At 40.8% G+C, this 19995-nt stretch overlaps 1 protein-coding gene across 1 annotated transcript in view; it reads right to left on the reverse strand.

Moving 5' to 3' along the window:
* SCFD1 (sec1 family domain containing 1) overlaps window positions 1-19995 on the reverse strand; it is a 144494-nt gene that overhangs the window by 72014 nt on the left and 52485 nt on the right. Inside the window, exon 15 of the mRNA XM_034768729.1 lies at window positions 9740-9836. Coding sequence (XP_034624620.1) covers window positions 9740-9836 — 97 coding nt within the window. The remainder of the gene's footprint in view (window positions 1-9739; window positions 9837-19995) is intronic.

Here is a 19995-nt window from a genome sequence, read left to right on the forward strand (position 1 = left end):
CACTTCAGTTTTTTCTGGGGAAAATTATACAGCATTTAGAGTACGGAAGTTGACAATACAACACTGTCTGGATAAAACTTTTATGGATATGTTGTTACCAACTACACTCAAATGCAAGTCTTTGAGAGGGAAAATAAACTATATACGGTACAAACTCCTTCCCACTACCTTGTCAGTCATCTGCATTTCATTTCAAGCTACCTGTAAGTTTATGCACATTGGATTCAAGTCTTAGCATCAGCATCACCACTACATTCTTGTGCATCTATTCCAGGGGTCAGCAATGTTTGGCACACGGCTCACCAGGGTAAGCACCCTGGTGGGCCGGGCTTGTTTATTTACCTTCTGACGCGGCAGGTTCAGCCGATCGCGGCCTCCACTCGCAGCGGTTTGCCGTCCCGGGCCAATGGGGGCAGCGAGAAGCGGCGCGGGAGAGGGATGTGCTGGCTGTGGCTTCCCACCGCCCCCATTGGCCCGGGATGGCGAACCGCAGCCAGTGGGGGCCGCGATCAGCTGAACCTGCTGCGTCAGCAGGTAAATAAACTGGCCTGGCCCGCCAGGGTGCTTACCCTGGCGAGCCGCATGCCAAACGTTGCCGACCCCTGATCTATTCTCATTTAGAATCACACACCTAGCTTTTATTAGCATAAGTTACACTGGTCTACAATTTTTGAGAAGTTGTCTGCTTCAGAGATAAAATGTGCTATTTATTATGTATTTTGATGTGCTGAAATCAAATATGACAATTAAAACAACTGATTGGCTACTGTTTCTAAGATATTTAAGTTTTCACATTTTATGTCTATGTATATTGTGTAGATAGAGTTTTAATCATAAATTGTAAACCTAGGTCTTTTCATGTGTTTATGGTTGCTTTACATGTTAACATTTCACCTGTCCTATTTATGTAACACTTTAAAAATCAGCAAAAGGGTTATATAAATAAAATTTATTATGAAACAAAAGGCAAAAAACTATTATGTACATAGTTTAGTCCTATTCAGTGTCTACTCGGCACTTCTTGGCTTGTCTCTTGTATTCATTAAATGGAGCATCTCTTGTCACTGTCCAGCAATAGTCTGCAAGCATTGATGGGCTCCATTTGCCCTGATAGCGTTTCTCCATTGTTGCAATGTGCTGGTGAAATCGCTTGCCGTGCTCGTCGCTCACTGCTCCGCAGTTCGGTGGAAAAAAATCTAGATGAGTGTGCAAAAAATGTATCTTTAGTGACATGTTGCAACCAAGGCTTTTGTATGCCTTGAGGTTTTCCACCAACAATCTTGTTGTTTCCGAGAAAATTTATTGCCACTAACTGGAAGGCTTTCCATGCCGTCTTTTCCTTGCCACGCAGTGCATGGTCAAATGCATCATCTCGAAGAAGTTCACGAATCTGAGGACCAACAAAGACACTTTCCTTTATCTTAGCTTCACTTAATCTTGGAAATTTTCCACGGAGGTACTTGAAAGCTGCTTGTGTTTTGTCAATGGCCTTGACAAAGTTCTTCATCAGACCCAGCTTGATGTTTAAGGGTGGTAACAAAATCTTCCTTGATTCAACAAGTGCAGAATGCTGAACACTTTTCCTCCCGGGCTCCAATGACGGAGTGGCCAATCTTTCTTGATGTACTGGGAATCTCTTGCACAACTATCCCATTTGCAGAGAAAACAGCAGTACTTTGTGTATCCGGTCTGCAGACCAAGCAAGAGAGCAACAACCTTCAAATGGCCACAAAGCTGCCACCGATGTTGGTCATAGTTTATGCACCTCAAAAGTTGTTTCATGTTGTCATAGGTTTCCTTCATATGGACTGCATGACTAACTGGAATTGATGGCAAAACATTGCCATTATGCAGTAAAACAGCTTTAAGACTCGTCTTCGATGAATCAGTGAACAGTCTCCACTCATCTGGATCGTGAACGATGTTGAGGGCTGCCATCACACCATCGATGTTGTTGCAGGCTACAAGATCACCTTCCATGAAGAAGAATGGGACAAGATCCTTTTGATGGTCACGGAACATGGAAACCCTAAAATCACCTGCAAGGAGATTCCACTGCTGTAGTCTGGAGCCCAACAGCTCTGCATTACTCTTGGGTAGTTCCAAATCCCTGACAAGGTCATTCAGTTCACCTTGTGTTATGAGGTGTGGTTCAGAGGAGGAAGATGGGAGAAAATGTGGGTCCTGTGACATTGATGGTTCAGGACCAGAAGTTTCATCCTCTTCCTCGTCTGACTCAAGTGAGAATGATTCTAGTGCATCAGGAACCGGCAGTCTTTCTCCATGGGGTACTGGGCGCATAGCTGATGGAATGTTTGGATTATGCACAGTCCACTTTTTCTTCTTTGACACACCTTTCCCAACTGGAGGCACCATGCAGAAGTAACAATTGCTGGTATGATCTGTTGGCTCTCTCCAAATCATTGGCACTGCAAAAGGCATAGATTTCCTTTTCCTGTTTAACCACTGGCGAAGATTTGTTGCACAAGTGTTGCAGCATATGTGTGGGGCCTACCTCTTGTCCTGATCTCCAATTTTGCAGCCAAAATAAAGGTGATAGGCTTTCTTAACCATAGTGGTTATACTGCGCTTTTGTGATGCAAAAGTCACTTCACCACAAACATAGAAGAAGTTATCTGCACTGTTCACACAAGTACGAGGCATCTCCGCTCACTTTGACTAAACAGAAATGTGTCCCTTTGCAAAATCAAACACTGACAAATAAGAGAGCATGGCACTGTATGATTTCTAGTGCTGATATAGGGCAATGTTCAGCAGAGTGATGTAAACTTCGTTAGGATTGCATCATCCATGACTTCTAGGAATAACATGATGCAATTCATATAATGTATGATGCAATACCAGCTTCAGATTGCATCATTCTGATTGTTTTGCCTAAAAAGCAAGTACTGTCCAAACCCAGTCATAGATTTATTCATAGATCCAGTCAAAGATGTATTTTAGTCATTTTTGGTTTAAATTGAGATCCCTTCCCTTTATAACTCACTTATCCTCCGCCATTCCTAAGTCAAGGGTCGTATATACTGACCCAATAGCATATCTTGAAAACTAGAGCCAATCAACAATTTTAAGCATCATTTTCGTTCTCAGTGACCCAGAATTAGTAAAGTTTGACTACATTTATTTCAGAAGCATTTTGGCTGTAGAGCAGTGTTATTTATGTGCAAAAATGTGTGTGTTGTGGTACTGCTTAGGAGTCCCCATCACTGACTAGGACCCCATTGTGCTAGACACTGTACAAACACACAGCAAAAAGACAGTCCCTGCTGCTGTCACAAGATGGTCTGGGGTCAAAATTGGGATATATATGCTATCACTCCGCCGCAGTTAGGGAATCCCATTGCTGCAAAGCCATCCACTATTTCACACACATTACCAAGAGTCACAGTCCTTCGTAGCAGGATGCGATTAATGGCTCTGCACACTTGCGTTAAGCGCAGCCCCAATGGTGGACTTCCCGACTGCAAACTGATTTGTGACTGACTGGATAGCAGTTTGGAGTTGCTAGCTCCCACATAGTGATTTCCATGTGCTTCTCTACCAAGAGGGGCAGTCTCATTTGGTGTCCTTGCACCTCAGTTCTGGGGCGAGCTCCACACACAGTTCCTGGAAGATGACTTTCCAGATCCAAAAGTTCTGCAGCCACTGCTCGTCATCCCAGTCCTGCATAATGATGAATCATGGGACGCTGAGCGCACACCCATGATGCACTGCGATCCACTCCACCTTCCCACAACTCCTAGCTACAGAAGGTGGTGAGTAGCACAATTGAATAGCTACCCACAGTGCACTGCTCTCACTGTTGATGCTAGAGCACCAACTGTGGATGTGCTCTGCCAACATTCACGAGCGATATAATTATAGCTTTTTTTGATCATTGGTGTAACTTGCATTGACAATACTGTAGTGTAGACAAGACTTCAGTCTCACTATCTTTCCCTGACCCAATGACTATTCATTGTCATTCATCCTGACAATTCATAATGAATTGTCAGGATGAAATAAGCCAATGGGCCAGGACAGAGTGTGAGAATGGTTCTTTAGCCTGGTGTTTAGAGAATTCACCTTGTATTTGGGACATCCAGGTTCAAGTCCCTGCTTCAATGACTATTTATACAAAACAAAACAGCTTCAACAGGACAGACTGAGAATGACTCACATAAGAATATCCCAGTGCCTAGGGCACAATCACAGTGCGAGACACCACCTCCTCCTACTACTGTTTTCTGAACCTAGTTTCATTTACATGTGTTAAAATGCCTAAAATCTAAAGAAAAAATGCCAGGTTTAACTAAACATTTAATTCAACCAGCTTCAAAATGTTTTCTGACTTTTCAATTCACCAAAAATTTCAAAACATTTGTTTTCCATTAGACCCAAAACAAAAAACTTCTTAATTTTTTCAGAGTTGCCAGAAAACTGAAAAATCCATTATTTGCACAAAAATAGTCTAGTCTTTAAGGTGCCACCAGACTCCTTGTTGTTTTTGTAAATACAGACTAACACGGCTACCCCTGATACTTGATTATTTGCACAGTTTTACTTACACCCCTTCTGCTCTGCCTCTGTTATAGTCAATCTCACTTTCACCTGCTGCCCTCTTCAACAATCAATACTGTACACAAGCTTCATAGCCCATAACTTTCACTTCCTTGCTATCACTAAAACTTTACTGTCTATCTCTGCACTGTGGAGGTTCTACCCTTTCTCATTCTCCCATACTGTAAGCTGCAGTGGCCTGGTTTGGCTTTTCTTCTCGTCTACCATTTTCAGTACATCCCACTTCCTCCTTTCCTTGGAGGTCTATTCTAACAAAAAACTCTTCTCTGACCTCTCTCCTTGACAACATAATTAACAACTTTCTCCTGCTCTTGATTTCAATGTCAGGTTTAGCTCCTCCTCTGTATCACCATACCTTCTGCAACTTAATTATGGCTCCACCTCTCACTTATTCTTAATCAAGGACTGGATGGGGGGAGGGATAGCTCAGTGGTTTGAGCACTGGCCTGCTAAACCCAGAGTTGTGAGTTCAATCCTTGAGGGAGCCCCTTAGGGATTTGGGGCAAAATCAGTACTTGGTCCTGCTAGTGAAGGCAGGGGGCTGGACTCAATGACCTTTCGGGGTCCCTTCCAGCTCTATGAGATAGGTGGAACGCAATTGACCAGGCAGTTCATGGTGAAGACATCCTCTACCATTTTCCCCAGCTCAGAGTTCCCTTCTCTCCAATCACCACCTTTTCATTTTTCTAGTCATTTCCACCTTCTGTGATCACCAATTTTCTGATTTTCTCAGCTCTCATTAGTCTTTCTTTCTCCTCTTAACCCATCATCTGGGTTAGATCATCATACAAACATCCGCCATCTTTGTCTGTTTGAGGTGGCACTAGGGTCCACCTGCTTACCATCTTTGATGCAATCCATTCATTGCTTCCTCAGCATTCCTCAGGGTCTCCTTCCTACCACCCTCTCTCCTGCCATGCTATCTTCCCCAAGTTCTCTTTATTCGTCCGCTTTATTCGCCTGAATCAGGGAAGTCATGCTTCTTGGATTTTGCCAGCCACATCATGAACTTTGGATTTCCATCCTAATGCTTTCATTTCACAATCTGTCCTTCGTGTATCTCTTTCCAAACACCTGTAGGCATTGAACCTGCCATTTCTTTATGGCCCAGGCTTCTGTACTATACAGTATAGAGGGGTAAAACTGTTTTATATAATTGGGCTTTCAGTTTCAGTGGCATATGCTTGTCATACACAACATCTGAGATGTTATTCCTCACTCTTCCAGCATTTGTCAGTCTAGACTGTATCTCACATTCAAGCTCACTGGTTTTCTGTTATCCAGCTGCTCAGGTGCTTTAACTGCTCAGCCTGGCTTAGTCATACTCCATTAATCTCTATATCCAGTTTCCCCGTGCAGTTCTCCTGATCCAAATTCCCTCAGTCTTAGTTGTACTCATTTTTATTCCATGCCTACTTAGCTGTTCATACCACTGCTTTACTAATTTTCTCTATATCTTCTTTTGAGGATACCCTCATTACTTTGTCATCTCCATGTAGCAGCTTCTCACCTTTTCTCATTGGAATCTTCCTGCTGATGGAGTTCATCAATATGAAAAACAACAGCAGGTTTAGGGCCAACTCCTGGTGCAATCTGACTTTCACTTCAAAGGAGCTTGTTGTTTCAGAACATTTTTGCATCACTATATAGAGCATTCACTATAGTTATTAAATCCTCAGACACAACCTATTTTCTCAGTACACAGTGTGAGCATCCTTCTGCCCACATTAAATTTATGCCTTTTCTAGGTCTGTAAAAGCCCAGAAGCTATCCTGCTGGTGCTCTCGCCAATTCTTTTTCACTTGCCAGATTACAAACATGGACTCTGTGGTTCCTCGTTCTTTTCTAAAGAAAAACTGTTCTTGCTGGAGGAGGGATTCCACCATTCACCTAATCTTAGCATCTAACATGTATTCCATAATCTTCATCCTGTATGACAGTAACTTTATCCCTAAATAGTTTCCGCTTCCATGGATGCTTCCCTTCTTATGCATTAGGACCAAAATAGGCTTGTGATTGATCTTTTGGAATTCTTTTGTCTCTCCATACAGCTTTAACCACTATGCTCATCCATTGTATTCCTCTCTTGCCCAGGACTTTCACCAGACCCACTGTCACTTAATCACATCCAGCTGCTGTAACAGTCTTCGTAATCTGGTCATTTTTTACAAATAGTGTTGCAATAGCATCATCCTTTCCTTCGCATCTCTTTGCAATGCTATCGATCTTTTTGCCAGTTACAGGTCATTTACAAGGTAGCTGCACAGGTTATCTAGAGCATTCTCTTTGACCTCCTTCACTTCTTGCTTGGCAGCTCACTTTGCTTCTTTATATTCACTTTCATTTACACTCGATGGTTTTATTTCTTTTTCTTTACGTGCCATTTTCTTGTTTTGGATTGTCACCTGCACTTCAGTCCACCACCATTCCTCTGTTTTCCCCATCTGTACTGTCCACGAGCATCTTCCACAGCCACAAACCAGCTTTCCTCTTCAACAGATACCAAATTTATTTCCCAATATTTATCCTGTATTGCTTGCATGAGCTTCTTTGCTGCTCTTTTCCCTTAACAAGCCCTACTTTAATCTTGTTTCTTTCACGAACAGAAATTGGTCTCATAAAAGATATTACCTCAGTCACCTTGTCTCTCCAATATCCTGGGATGGACATAGCTATAACAACACTGAATACTTTAATCCTGTTTCTTTTGAGCTTAGTTCCTTCCTTACCAGGTGCTGAACTGCAATCTTTGCCACAAGAGGCTTGTGCTGATTTCTCACAAGTTATCACTTTGCAGTCTATAACTCAACTCCCCTGAGATTTCCTCACTAATCTCTTATCAATCTGGTTTTTATTTCCACCACTGATGTACATAACCAAATGACTCATCCCCTTTTGGAACCATATATTGATTATCATCCATTGGTTGGCAATATAGACATCTAGTAGCACTTCCCCTTTCTCATTTATAGTGCCTAAGTTGCATTTTCCTAAACATGTTTCATTTTTTTGGCTGTGCAGGACATGGCTTTTTGCCTCACTTCGCCCTAACCACTAGTCTCCAACCCTTTATAGGACAGTTCAGATGTCAGCTGCCAGAACTTAGGGTGACATAGTTAGAAAGACACGGCATCAGTGTAAACACTGCATTGCTTACGTTGCCTTAAGTAGCCTCCAGGAGGTATCCCACAATGCCCACCGTGACCGCTCTGGTCACTGTTTTGAACTCTGTTGCACTCCAGCCAAGTACCCAGGCATGCACTCCTTCCCTCTTAAAGCCCCAGAAGTTTTGAAATTGCTCCGTTTGCTCGGTGTGGAGAGCTCACATAGCAACCGCCTAGCCGAGCATGCCAGCTCCATGCAGCAAACGTGCTCCTGCCTGGAGTACATGGGAGGTGCTCGATCTTTTGGGTCTGTGGGGAGATGAGGCTGTGGGTCTGTGGCTAGAAAGGGGGAGAGAATCACAAGGACTTCCCTACATCCCACCTACCATTCCATGTATCTTCCGGTGCCGCAGCAGTACCCAAGGCACTCCACCCCGCAGGAGATTAAATACAATGACAGCCGCATGTACACTCAGTTGAGAGAGCTTTGTTGGTATACATGCTTGTGAATTCCCTGTTCCATCGCCTTTAAAGATACTCTCCCCTGCATGTATGATGTTTACCTCAGCATTATATAGATATGTTTGCATGGATGTGGAATAAAAATCTACTTACAGAAACTGAATTTATCTTTATTATTCATCATGACATGGTGACTGCTGCTAACATTCAAGACAACAGTAATAGGCATATGTGCATTGTTACAGTTGGGCACATACAGCAATCGTTACAAGGTTCATAGCATGGTGCAAACAAGCAATGCCAGGCTCAGCACACTACTGTAAAACATATTACTGAGACTCATTGTTAAAATACTCCTTCAAGGCCTCCCTCAGCTAAATAGCTCCTCCACTGAGCTCCTCTTATAGCCTTGTGTTCATAATGCACAGTACAATACTGAAGAGCAATTGAGGATCCGTGCTTTCTGACAGAGATGGTTGGCTTGCAGGTTACCAGTTGAAAGGCATCTGGAAGGCACCCTAGTAGGATGCCCATGGAATGATGGGCTTAAGAAACCTGCATCATGTGATGCTGAACCTGCCCCTATGAGACATTGCAAGCCCTTCCCAAAACATTCTCCTAACTACTCTCTAACCAAGCTTCTCTCTTAACCTCTCATCCTTCACCCACTCCCAATATAGTGCCTTCTTTCATGCCCCAAATATGCTCTGAACAAACTCCAAATTAAAGTACTATAAGCACAGTTTTATTCACTTCAAAAACTGTTTAAACACCTATTTTGCAAAACATATTTTATGTTGTACTGCTTTTTAGCAAGGTAAGCTCTTTTGAGATTTTGTAGCACACTTAGTTATTTCCAGTGTCATATATACTGAGAAGATAACGTAATCGTAAATATTAATTGTGCGTAAAATTCAATGTCTAAATAGTTACTTGATCCAATAAGCTTTGACCCATGGTAACTACTTTTATGAGACTATTTTACAGATTATATATTGCTAAATACTTATGTTCACAGATATCAATAGTGATATATTCATGTTCAGTCATGAATAAATTGTTACTTATTTCCAGTCTTTACCCAGCTTAACATTCTGTAAAATTTTTTTACAGACCTCTATCGGTCAGCTACTGACTTATTTTTCTTGCATGGCTTTCTGCCTTTTCTCTTCATTTAGTACATAACAGATCAGAACTGTGTGAGAGAAAAAAACAAAAACAAAAACAAACAAAAAACACGATTCCACTATGCAGCCCCGTATTAAGAGAAATGACTGAAGCACAAGGTGGTTAAAATATGTATCTTAGTACTGTCACTTGACAAGCTCTTTTGGTTTTAGAGCCAGAAAAGGTTTTGTAGTAAAGGCAAAATTCCAGTCATGATTTTGGATTTATTTAGTCTAAAGAGTGAATTCCCTAGCTGTTTTAAAAACCTCTTCTCATTGCAAGTCTAGTGTACTGTATATGCACTCCACTAATCTGACTGATCATCAAGTGAGATGGAAAATTACAGAGTCAATGGGCCCCTACTTGATTCTCCATCAAAAACAGAGAAACTTGGTTTATACCAAGTTCAGATTTTCAGTACTTACCATCAGGGTCAGAAATCATGTCCAAGAGAGATTTATCGAGAGCGGACTTGCTCATTATTTTTTCCTCATACTCAAAATACACATCTAGTTTCCGTGCCTGTTTAAAAATAAATGTTAAAATTAAAATGATTACATTGTGAAAATATACCTCCCTATTTTAACACGTAGACAGATTAGTTGATCACAGCTACTTTCAAAATTATTCACTTTTCCTACTTAGTGACGGGAAAAAATTAAATCACTCAGCATGAGAATCACTCAGTTTTTCATTATGATCTAAACACAAAAATACTTCCGGGCCATCTTAGTGCAGAAAGTGAATCAATTCTCCCAATAATTTTGTTCAATATATCAGTATTGCTCCTTTGAATCAATATATTAGGGTGGAGCACAAAAAAAATCTTAAAACTAAACAAATGACCAAAATATAATGGTTTGGGCAAAGGCCAGACAGAAACTGTGTTTTGAGCTGGACAATAGGCAACACTGTATCATTATGTATGGTGCTTTATCACAATCATCCAAGCAGACATATCAAAATGTTGCAATATATTGTTGTGAAAGATTAGGTTAAATCTACAGCATATTTTAAATAAAAGAGTCAAAGCAATTAGCTAATGTGCTATCCAGATAAACATAGCAGGTCCCCAGACATAGGAAGACATGATTCCAGAGAAAATGTCTGCAGTCTTCCATCCAAATGATGAAGGCTAGCATTAAGATCACGTCATCTGACAATATAGCAGGAATTCATTAATATTAAGGCAGAAGACTTTGGAATAAGGTCATTTGGCTTAAGTTGGAAAAGATGTCTATTTCAACACCAAGTTTTTACATAATCATTAGGCCCAATTCTGGCGATCCTTTATTAGGGGAAACTAGGCATCCATCACTTGCACTGAGCAAGGCTGGTGTCCTCTGGATAAAATGGTACGTTATGAGATCATGTAATTAAAGACAGTATCATAATGCCTATGCACAAGAGGGCCAAGTTAAGGATGAATAGGCAACCATATTCATTTTCTATCTTTCAAGTGCTTGATTTTGTAACCTAAGTAATGTAATCAGGAATCCCAAATCCAGCAGTAGTGGCTGGGTATCTCTGACTACCTAAGTAGGGTTAGAGCTGATGCTTACTTGGATAGGAAACTATCTTGGCTACTACAAGAAGTAAGATATAAGAAGTCAGAAGCAAGATGTGTAGATGAGCCTTTTTTTTTTTGCCAGAAGCTGGGAAGGGCAATAGGGGATGGATCAGTTGATGATTACCTGTTCTATTCATTCCCTCTGGGGCACCTGGCATTGGCCACTGTCAGAAGACAGGATACTGGGCTAGATGGACCTTTAGTCTGACCCAGTATGGCCATTCTTATGCTTTGAATGTAATTTTTGAATTATTTTTAGGAAAGAAAAACATAAAAAATTCTATTATGTGCAACTGAAACCCTCATGTGTCATCAAGGTTTACAACTGTTAGCTCTGCAACAGACTGCTACCACTTGAGTTACAAGACTAAATATATTGGCTGGCAACAGGAAAAAGATGTTATCCCAGAGAAGGGATGGACTGCTGAGTCCAGGTGCTGTTCTAGGGTGGCTGGTGTTGGGGGAGCCCAGCCAGGTAGATGCAGGATGTGTGTGCGTGCACACATGAGAGAAACTTTATCACTTTCCTCGCCCTTCTGCCTTTGGAGTTGGGGGAGCTCCTATCCCATAGATACCACATGGGACTGCAGAGTACTTATGGGGGAGGCTGGCCCAGTTTTTTCTTCACGTGGGTACAGGTCACTGGAATCATGTGCTGGCACCTTCCAGGCACTCCAAGTACAGTAACTGCTACTGCTGCTTTGATGGTGGCAGCATGAACCCAACCTTAGGAAGTCAGTGTTGACTTATTTTGGCATACTGCCAAAACTTTCATGAAGACTGCAAGTGAGAGAAAGGAAAAGGTGACTTCTTATAGTTTGTATCTTAGTGAAGCTGAACTAAACTTCATAGGACAAAAAGGCACTTCTCTAGTCTCAGGGCATTTCCCTTGCTGAATATCAAAGATTTGCTGCAAACAGGTATGAGAACTACCCAAAAGAAAAGGCTGCAAGAATCCTTTATAATGGAAAGTGTCAGGCAACCTAAATACAGGGATTGTTACCAGCTCCCTCTATAATATACAAGCACTAGCAATAATCCCCACTAGCTTCCACCAAGCCTTCATTTATTTGGGGAAAAACAACTATTTCCAGAACAGCAAGCCCAATTAAAGTTCCTGTGCAGGTAAGTTTCCACAGTTATTGGAAATATCGATTTCTGTAAAAATCAGTCTCTGACCATGGTTATGTCCAACTATATCCACTTGTTCTCAAGGCTCTAAGCTGTGGCCCTCGAGGGCAACTGTTCTAAGAAAATGGGTATCTTCTGAGCCATGCTGTTTATTTTTAAAACGGAAGTGTTTGAATCAGACCCATCACTACAGAGAGGAGGTAGGCTGCACCATTCTTCTGCCACTTTTCTTTGCAGCCCGAGGAGCAGTTCTGGTATGAAATGGGAGTTTTCTGAAGAGCAGCTGTGTCTTCCCTGATGAAGCTGCTCAGCAGCTCCCCTGCTGGCTGCCTGCTCCATTGCAAGGCAGGGAGGAGAAAGCAGCTCTGGTTTCTCCTTTGTTTTCCTGTGGGCCGGTAGGAACCTGAGGAAGAGTAGGACAGGTGCTCAGCTTTGCCTCAGCCTATGGAAGCACCACCTAACAAAGGATGTCTCCCTTCCCTCCCACAGTCTCATACAGCAGCCCAGAAGAAGAGGAAAAAAAGAGAAGCTGAGAACCTAACAACCAATTAAAGCTCCCAGACTCTCTGCCCTGGCCCAGATTAGGGGCTGCTCAAATTTGCACCAGATAGCAATGGTTTCCTAAGGAACTATATGACAACTAGGGCTAGCTAGAGTGCAGCACGCTCCACCCACTCTCCTCCTCTCTGCATCCAGAGCAAAAAGCACACAGAAGGAAAATTTCTGTAAATTCATGCACATAAATCCTGAGGCAAATTTTGCCCTCAGTTATATCCCTGCAAATCTGAGATAATTCCAGTGAAGTTATTGTCAATTACTCAGGATTAACTCTAGTGTAACAGAGCAGAATTTGACTGCTGGCTTTTAACCTCTTGATCCTTATTGCAATTTCAACCTAATATCCTAAATGAAAAATGTGTTGAGTCAGAACACACAAATATAATTTAAGAAATCATAGAAAATACAATTCTACATCATCCCATCATACTCCTTGATGGTCTCCCATGAAATCCTCCAATTTATGTGGAGACTTGAAACAAACAATTATCTTAAATATTTGCAGCTTTTCTAGTCTACCCTGTATGTTCACTTTGTCACCTTATGTTTGACTACATTTACATTTCTTTCTGCGGCATCTAAATTCTACACAACTTTAAAAATGCAATTTTCCCCCACCAACAAAAGGTGTCTAGCAAGCAGAAGAATTGTCAATAAGATGTAAAACCTTTATCTAATTAAAAAAATGCTTTAGTGTTGAATTTGGCATCAAGAATAATGTTAATTGGCATCCCAACTGAGACTAATTTGTATCATTGTAGCATGTCAAAAAGGAACAGAATAATCCATTAAGAGCATTTGGTTGATGCTCAACTTTACTTTTTTTTTATAAAATGATATTCATCGTTTGAAGAATCAGATGGCATATACAGGCACACTTATCAATCATAAAAATATGGTCACAGTTCTCAACTCATTTTAAACACACACTGAACACAAGTTCTTCTTTCAATCCATGAATAGTTTTAAACTGTTTGGTGACTGATCAAAACAGGTTACTACAACAAAGCAAACCCACTAGTCAGTGACTTAAATGTACCTTTTAGACTCCAAAAATGAAACAACAGCAGCAATGGAAAGGGACATATACTCCCTTCAAAAGCTTCAGCCAAGGACTTTTTAAATGTGAATTTGATGCTAATGAAAGAAGCCAGATCGAAACCCTGGTGAAGGAAGTTCTTGATTGATGCACACAACAGGTCTATAGCCCGAGTAGCAGCAGTGCAAACTTCCCTACGCTCTGTCAACTTCCGGCCAATACGTCCCAAGTGTGAACCTAGAAGGGGGTCAAAACTCTAGGGATGAGAGAGTAGTTAAATCTCCATGCATACTCAACGGTTGGCCTGTCGAGACTGCCATTACAAGGGTGTCAAGTACTGTAGTGCTTTTTGGGATGCTGATGCTTGTTCACTTGGAACTGGAATGAAACCAAATTAAATTTTATAAGCTTCTGGATAACTATAGATGCTACTAACTACCCTGTGACATATGTTGTAGATATGCCATATCAATCGCTCAAGACATCCACTTCCCCATGAACTGACAGTTCTCAAAAGTGCTGATATAAAGCAGATAGTGCTTACTTCATTTAAACATAACAGCTGCTCTTTCGTTTGGATGCACGCAGACACACTAGAGGGCATGACTAATCTTCTGGACTCTGATAACAGGCAGAGAGAAAGGAGAGATCCTAACGTGCAGTGGGACTGACAGTCAGGATGAGGCAACAAATGACTGGCCAGGGCCCTCTGGTAACTTAAAATTATGGATTTTAGCTTTCTGATGTATTTAATTATTGTAATGTATATGCTATCATTGATAACATAATTTTAAATTTCGTTTTCCTTTTGTCTTCCTGGGAGAGGCCTGGAACCTGGTTCCATGTTAGTATGGCAGAAGCCATGCTACTCGGATATCACTCTGAGTTGCCATTTACGCAGCGGTCTTAAATTATGACTCCAGGGAACAACCAAAGGTGTTTGAGTAGTGTTGCACCACCACTTGGTAAAACAAGACATTTTTCATTTTACGTTTATCGACTTTGCATACAGCACTGTCTATATTTTTAGTGAAAACTTTCCCAGTGTATACTTAAACTATTTTTTTTTTATTTCCACTAGAAGGCATTTTGATATCATTCCAAACAGCAAGCTCTGGAATAAGAAGTTTCACTTTTGTTACTTATTCATTCTTTAGGGTATATTTTTATAATGGTATTTGTTTTTTCAATTCATTATTTTTCCAGGTTCTTGTATAATCAACAAGAAAACAAAACACACCAGCAAGTCCTGACACAAATCACAGAGCAAGAGACTAGTTATATAGGAGAAGCACTGAAATAATGATACAAGTAAAAAAAGTGGTTTGTATATATTTTGCATGAATTCTGTATTGTTAAGGGGTTGCCATGCAGTTAAATATACTACATAGATGTATTTCTGATGCTTATAATTTTCCTTAACTAAGTTCTCACGTATTATTTATTGCCGGAGACACTTGTAGAAATTTTTCCAGTATGAATTACAATGCTTGCTATGAGAAATACTCAGTGATAAAGAAGGGCATAATACAGTACACTGTACATTGGATCAGAGACCAATAAAACCAGAACTGGTGCAAGGTTATGTTGAAAATAAGAAAGCCATGGTGAGCAATCTGATTTCCAATAAGGTTTATATGGATAGTTCCAACAAAGTTATCAACATCTCCACTTCCACCATATCATTACCAATAAAGGTTAGAATCAGCTATATGCAATATTTAGAGTAGATTCAAAACAATGTGTGTTACCCAAGAATGTGTGTGACCTTAATACCAGTTGGCAATGGGGTTACAGGAATATCCTGATTCTGGTATGTACATTTTGGTTCACTAAAGAATGTCATGTGAGGTCTTAATTGAAAGCCAGAGTCATATTGGTCATTAACATCATTGTGAAATAGATGTACATATACTATGTATGAGGTATTTATATACAATGAACATAAGCTCTTAAGAGTATGTCTACACTAGAAAGGTAAGTCGATCTATATTAGGTTGACTTACAGCCACTGCATGACCACACTTCCCTCCCCAGGTCAGTGTCCAGAGATGAGAGCCTGGTGTCTCAGCTCTGCAGGCAGCTCCCTGCTGGGAGCCTGGCTGCCCCATAGGCTCCCAGGCTACTCCTGGGCTGTCCCCGCCCTCTGCTCCCTGTTCCCTGCTGGGAGCAGGGGGGAAGTCACCCGGGGCTTCTCACCTGCCCATTCCCCGTCGGGAGCAGGGGGAAAGCCACCCAGGGCTTCTCGCCCCCCCAGGTGTAGGGTCCAGCTGCCCTGACTGCTCCCTCTCACCCGCTTATGGCTCCCGGTAGGGAGTGGGGGCGGCCCGGGCTTCTTGCCCCAGCTCCCAGCCAGGAACAGGATCCAGCCACCTAGGTCTCCCAGGGAGCGGGTAGTATAGACAAGTCCCAACATAATTAGGTCGACATAAGCTGCCTTATGTTGACCTGTGTAGTGTAGACTAGCCCTAAGATTCTGTATCAAGGTATGAGCCACCAGCAGAGGTGAAGAAATCAGTTTTCTTCGAGACTACAGATATTTATTCACCTGTCAGATATAAATTAAGCATTGTAAGCTAACACAGTGGATGCCAATTTACATGCGAAATTATCGAAGAGATGTGAAGTCAACAGGAAAGTAGAGCACAGGAAAAAATAAGCCACAGGTGTCTATCTTCAGTAATGGAGAATTCACATGACCCTTGGTAAATTGTTCTAATGGTTAACTACTCTCACTATTAAAAATGTATGTCTTATTTCCAGTGTGAATTTGTTTTCTAGCTTCAACTTCCAGCCACGGCTAGGCTGGAAAGCTCATTATTAATATTTGTTCCCACGTAGGTATTTATATTTAATTTACCTCTAGCATTAATCAATTTCCCATAAGGACAGTTTCTTCCTCTTCCTTTAGTTTAAATAAAAATTTTCAAGATTAAATATCTCCTATTGGAGTGGGGTTTTTTCTGTTCATAAGATGTTTTATTGTAAGAGACTTCGAAAGAAATAAGATAGTCCTTGGCCACACCCATTAAGGTTTTCCACTGACTGCCCTGCAAAGTTTGGTGTAATTTGTGTTCAAAATATTAATGATCTTTATAACTTTCTACCAGTAACTTGTGTTCAAATCTTAGATTTACTGATACTTGAATATTTACCGGAGTGTGGTCAGATCAAATTAGAGGACCTAATTTAACTTATGGGATTGAGGAAGAATTTGAGACTTCTCTTTTGAGTAGAGATAATGGTAATGGAGTGTAAAATAGGAAGTGCACTCTTTGGTGCTTGAGTAAATTTCTCCAAAGCATCCAAAGAGAAATTAACCCCCTCTAAAAAGAGGATCATGAAGAGAGCAACTGAAATCTGTTTAGGGAAAGTTTTCCAGTAGGGTTAAACCCCTACCTCTAGAATTGTGGGGAAAAATTGGACAAGATGCCTATATAAGCATTAGTTATTTCAGGATTCTGGAGTCCAGCCAATGTTTACAAGTAAACCATTTAAACCATTCAGAAACATGCACAGAGCCAGTTGGGAGTGAGTTGTAGGGCATATTAATTGAAGAAAGCAATTTTTTAAATTTTTCATTAATTCCTTCCTCATATCAGAGAGCAACTAAAACTATTAGTTACATTTGTGGTGAAAGTTGTTGGATGGGATTGTTCACATGGTTTTTGTACATGAAGAAAACTTTAGCTTTTATAAATTTCATTCATTATAAGAGAAATTTTTCTTCATAGATTTACATGTGAACAAGCAGGTTACAATAAGGCATAGCAGGCTTCATAGCTTAGTAGTTTACTGTCAGCTTCCCACAGATGCTTCCATTTTGTAGCAAGAGAAATCCTGAAACAGGAGAGTTCTTTTCTCTCTTTGGAGGTGGGTTCCCCCCCCCCCCCTCCCGAAAGCAGAGGCACTTCAATAGGATTGGCTTGGGTCTGTCTCCCAGTGAGGATTCTCTCAGCCCTTATCCATTATCAGAGCAGAGAAGCAGCTAAGGTTTCTTTAGTATAACAAAATATCTTGCATCTCTTTTATTTACCTGTATGTATATGCAATATGCACACTGGAACAGTGGTAAAAATTCTCAAGATCGTCAATTCTGTTTTGCAGTAACTTTTTTCTCTTGATTCTCTCTCATGCAATAAAGTATTGATGCACTTTAGAAGCAGCTTCTGGTTGTCAATTCAGATATGGGCTTTGTACTGAAATTGTATCTGCACACTTTACGTTACTGTGCTTTTTTATGTATTTTAAAATCTTGGACATTTTAACAAATCATCTTTAAGAGTAGGCTGCCATGAGCTGGAACTACCTCTCTCAGACTGATATTGGGGGAAACTTTTGGTGCTCACGCAACTTATCCCACACACTGCATTCCCAAACACCTGCAAAATTCCCTCGAGCGTGGAAACTGGAGCAGGAGCCATTTGATTTTGCCAATGGGGTCACTCAGTTCATTAAAAGGCTTGGAGAAAGGGCACATTGGGGGAGAGAAGGAGAAAATTTTCAACGAGAAAAGAAAACTAACGGGAAACAAATTTCCCTGGGGAAAGAATTCCTTGCTAAAGACTAACAGAAAGCAATACGAAATAGCAGGTCCCTTCATGAAGTCAAAGATACTGAAGAGGGGGTGGTCAGTTGTGCAAACATGCCAGCAGAAGGAATTTTTCTTGATGGAGGAGTGAAACAGACAGAAAATTCTGCCTCCGTTCTCCTGAATCATACAGAAAGATCCATGAGTAATGATATATGTTAAGTGCAGTGGATTAATCCCAAGAAAAGCTGTGATTTTAAGGAAGTAAATCAGTTGGCATTGGTCAATATCTTCTATGTAGAAATAGCTAGTTATGATTACTAATAATTTTAAGGGGTTTTAGTGATTGTACTTTTTCAGCTGGTGAGGTAAAACATTTTTTTAACTTGTCTTCGTGAAATAGCTTTATTGTGTAGAGTGGAGTAAGAAAGGAGTAAGAATAGTTTTACAGGCTAAGGGCCACATTCTATAATCAATCCATAGACAAACTCCCCATTGAAGTTAACATGTGGAAAGTGATACCAAGATATAACCTCACATTAACATTAGTAAAGCATTATGGGTGGGTACATTTTGTTTTCAAGTGGCAATTTAATATGTTCTAGTACAGTGGTTCTCAAACTAGGGCCGCCGCTTGTTCAGGGAAATCCCCCGGCGGGCCGGGCCGGTTTGTTTACCTGCCACGTCCGCAGGTTCGGCCGATCGCAACTCCCAGTGGCCGCGGTTTGCGGCTCCAGGCCAATGGGAGCTGCAGGAAACGGCACGGGCCGAAAAACGTACTAATAGGCGCGGGCCGCGGGACGTACTGGCTGTCGCTTCCCGCAGCCCCCATTGGACATGGCAGGTAAACAAACCGGCCCGCCCGCCAGGGGCTTCCCGGGAACAAGCGGCGGCCCTAGTTTGAGAACCACTGTTCTAGTATTCAGAATAAAAATACATTAATATTGTCAAGCATAGGTATAAAATAAAGCTTTACATAAAATTCCCAGAATACTAAGTAAGAGTAAATCCATAATTTTATTCTTAACACTATTAACTTCGGGCTACATTTCTTAAGTCACCAGCCTCCTAAAAGCAAAAACAATCAATGTAAAACAAGTCTTCATTTGTTCAAAGCTTCAGCGATAAATATTTGCTAGTCTACTTTGTGAAGAACTGGTGCATTCTTTCCAACTTTATACTAAACAGATATGCCAGAAAACTGCCAGGACCCCAGAGCAGGTGATTAATTTCTGGTTTCCTCTTGGAGTGTTATAGAAAACGATCCCAGGCAATGGGGAAAGCAGCTGTAACTGGACATCAAAATCATGAACACTAAATATAAAAATTAAACTCCTGAAGTATAATAGCAAACAAAATGTGAGCTACACATTTCTGACAGTACAATAGTTACTCAGGAATTTTCACATTGATTTTAATAAGAGATAAAAACATTTAAATAAATATTAATAGTTGATTGAAGCTGAAACAAACTAATGTACAAAATGGACAAATGTATCTATTATTAAAATGTAAATATTCTTCTAGCTCATTTAAAAAGTGAATTTATAGAACAAATTGAGTAGAGCACAGATGTATGCGCTGAATTGCCTCATTAACCTGGCTACAGGGTACATTCACTAGAGAAACAATTCTCTACTTCCTGCCTTGTTCTGAAATCTTTGGTACCTTCCTGGTTTATTATTTCATTTTTTATAATTTATACAGAGCCCATCATCAAGGTATCTAGGTGCACTGAGAATTTTATTAAAGACAAAACATTTCCCAGGGGGCTAATATCCTACCACTCCCACCTTTATGTACCATAACTTTAAAAGGACAGAGACTAGAAAGGCATTGTCCATAGAAAAGT

Source organism: Trachemys scripta, chromosome 4 (assembly GCF_013100865.1).
Source record: "Trachemys scripta elegans isolate TJP31775 chromosome 4, CAS_Tse_1.0, whole genome shotgun sequence".
Lineage (NCBI taxonomy): Eukaryota > Metazoa > Chordata > Testudines > Emydidae > Trachemys > Trachemys scripta.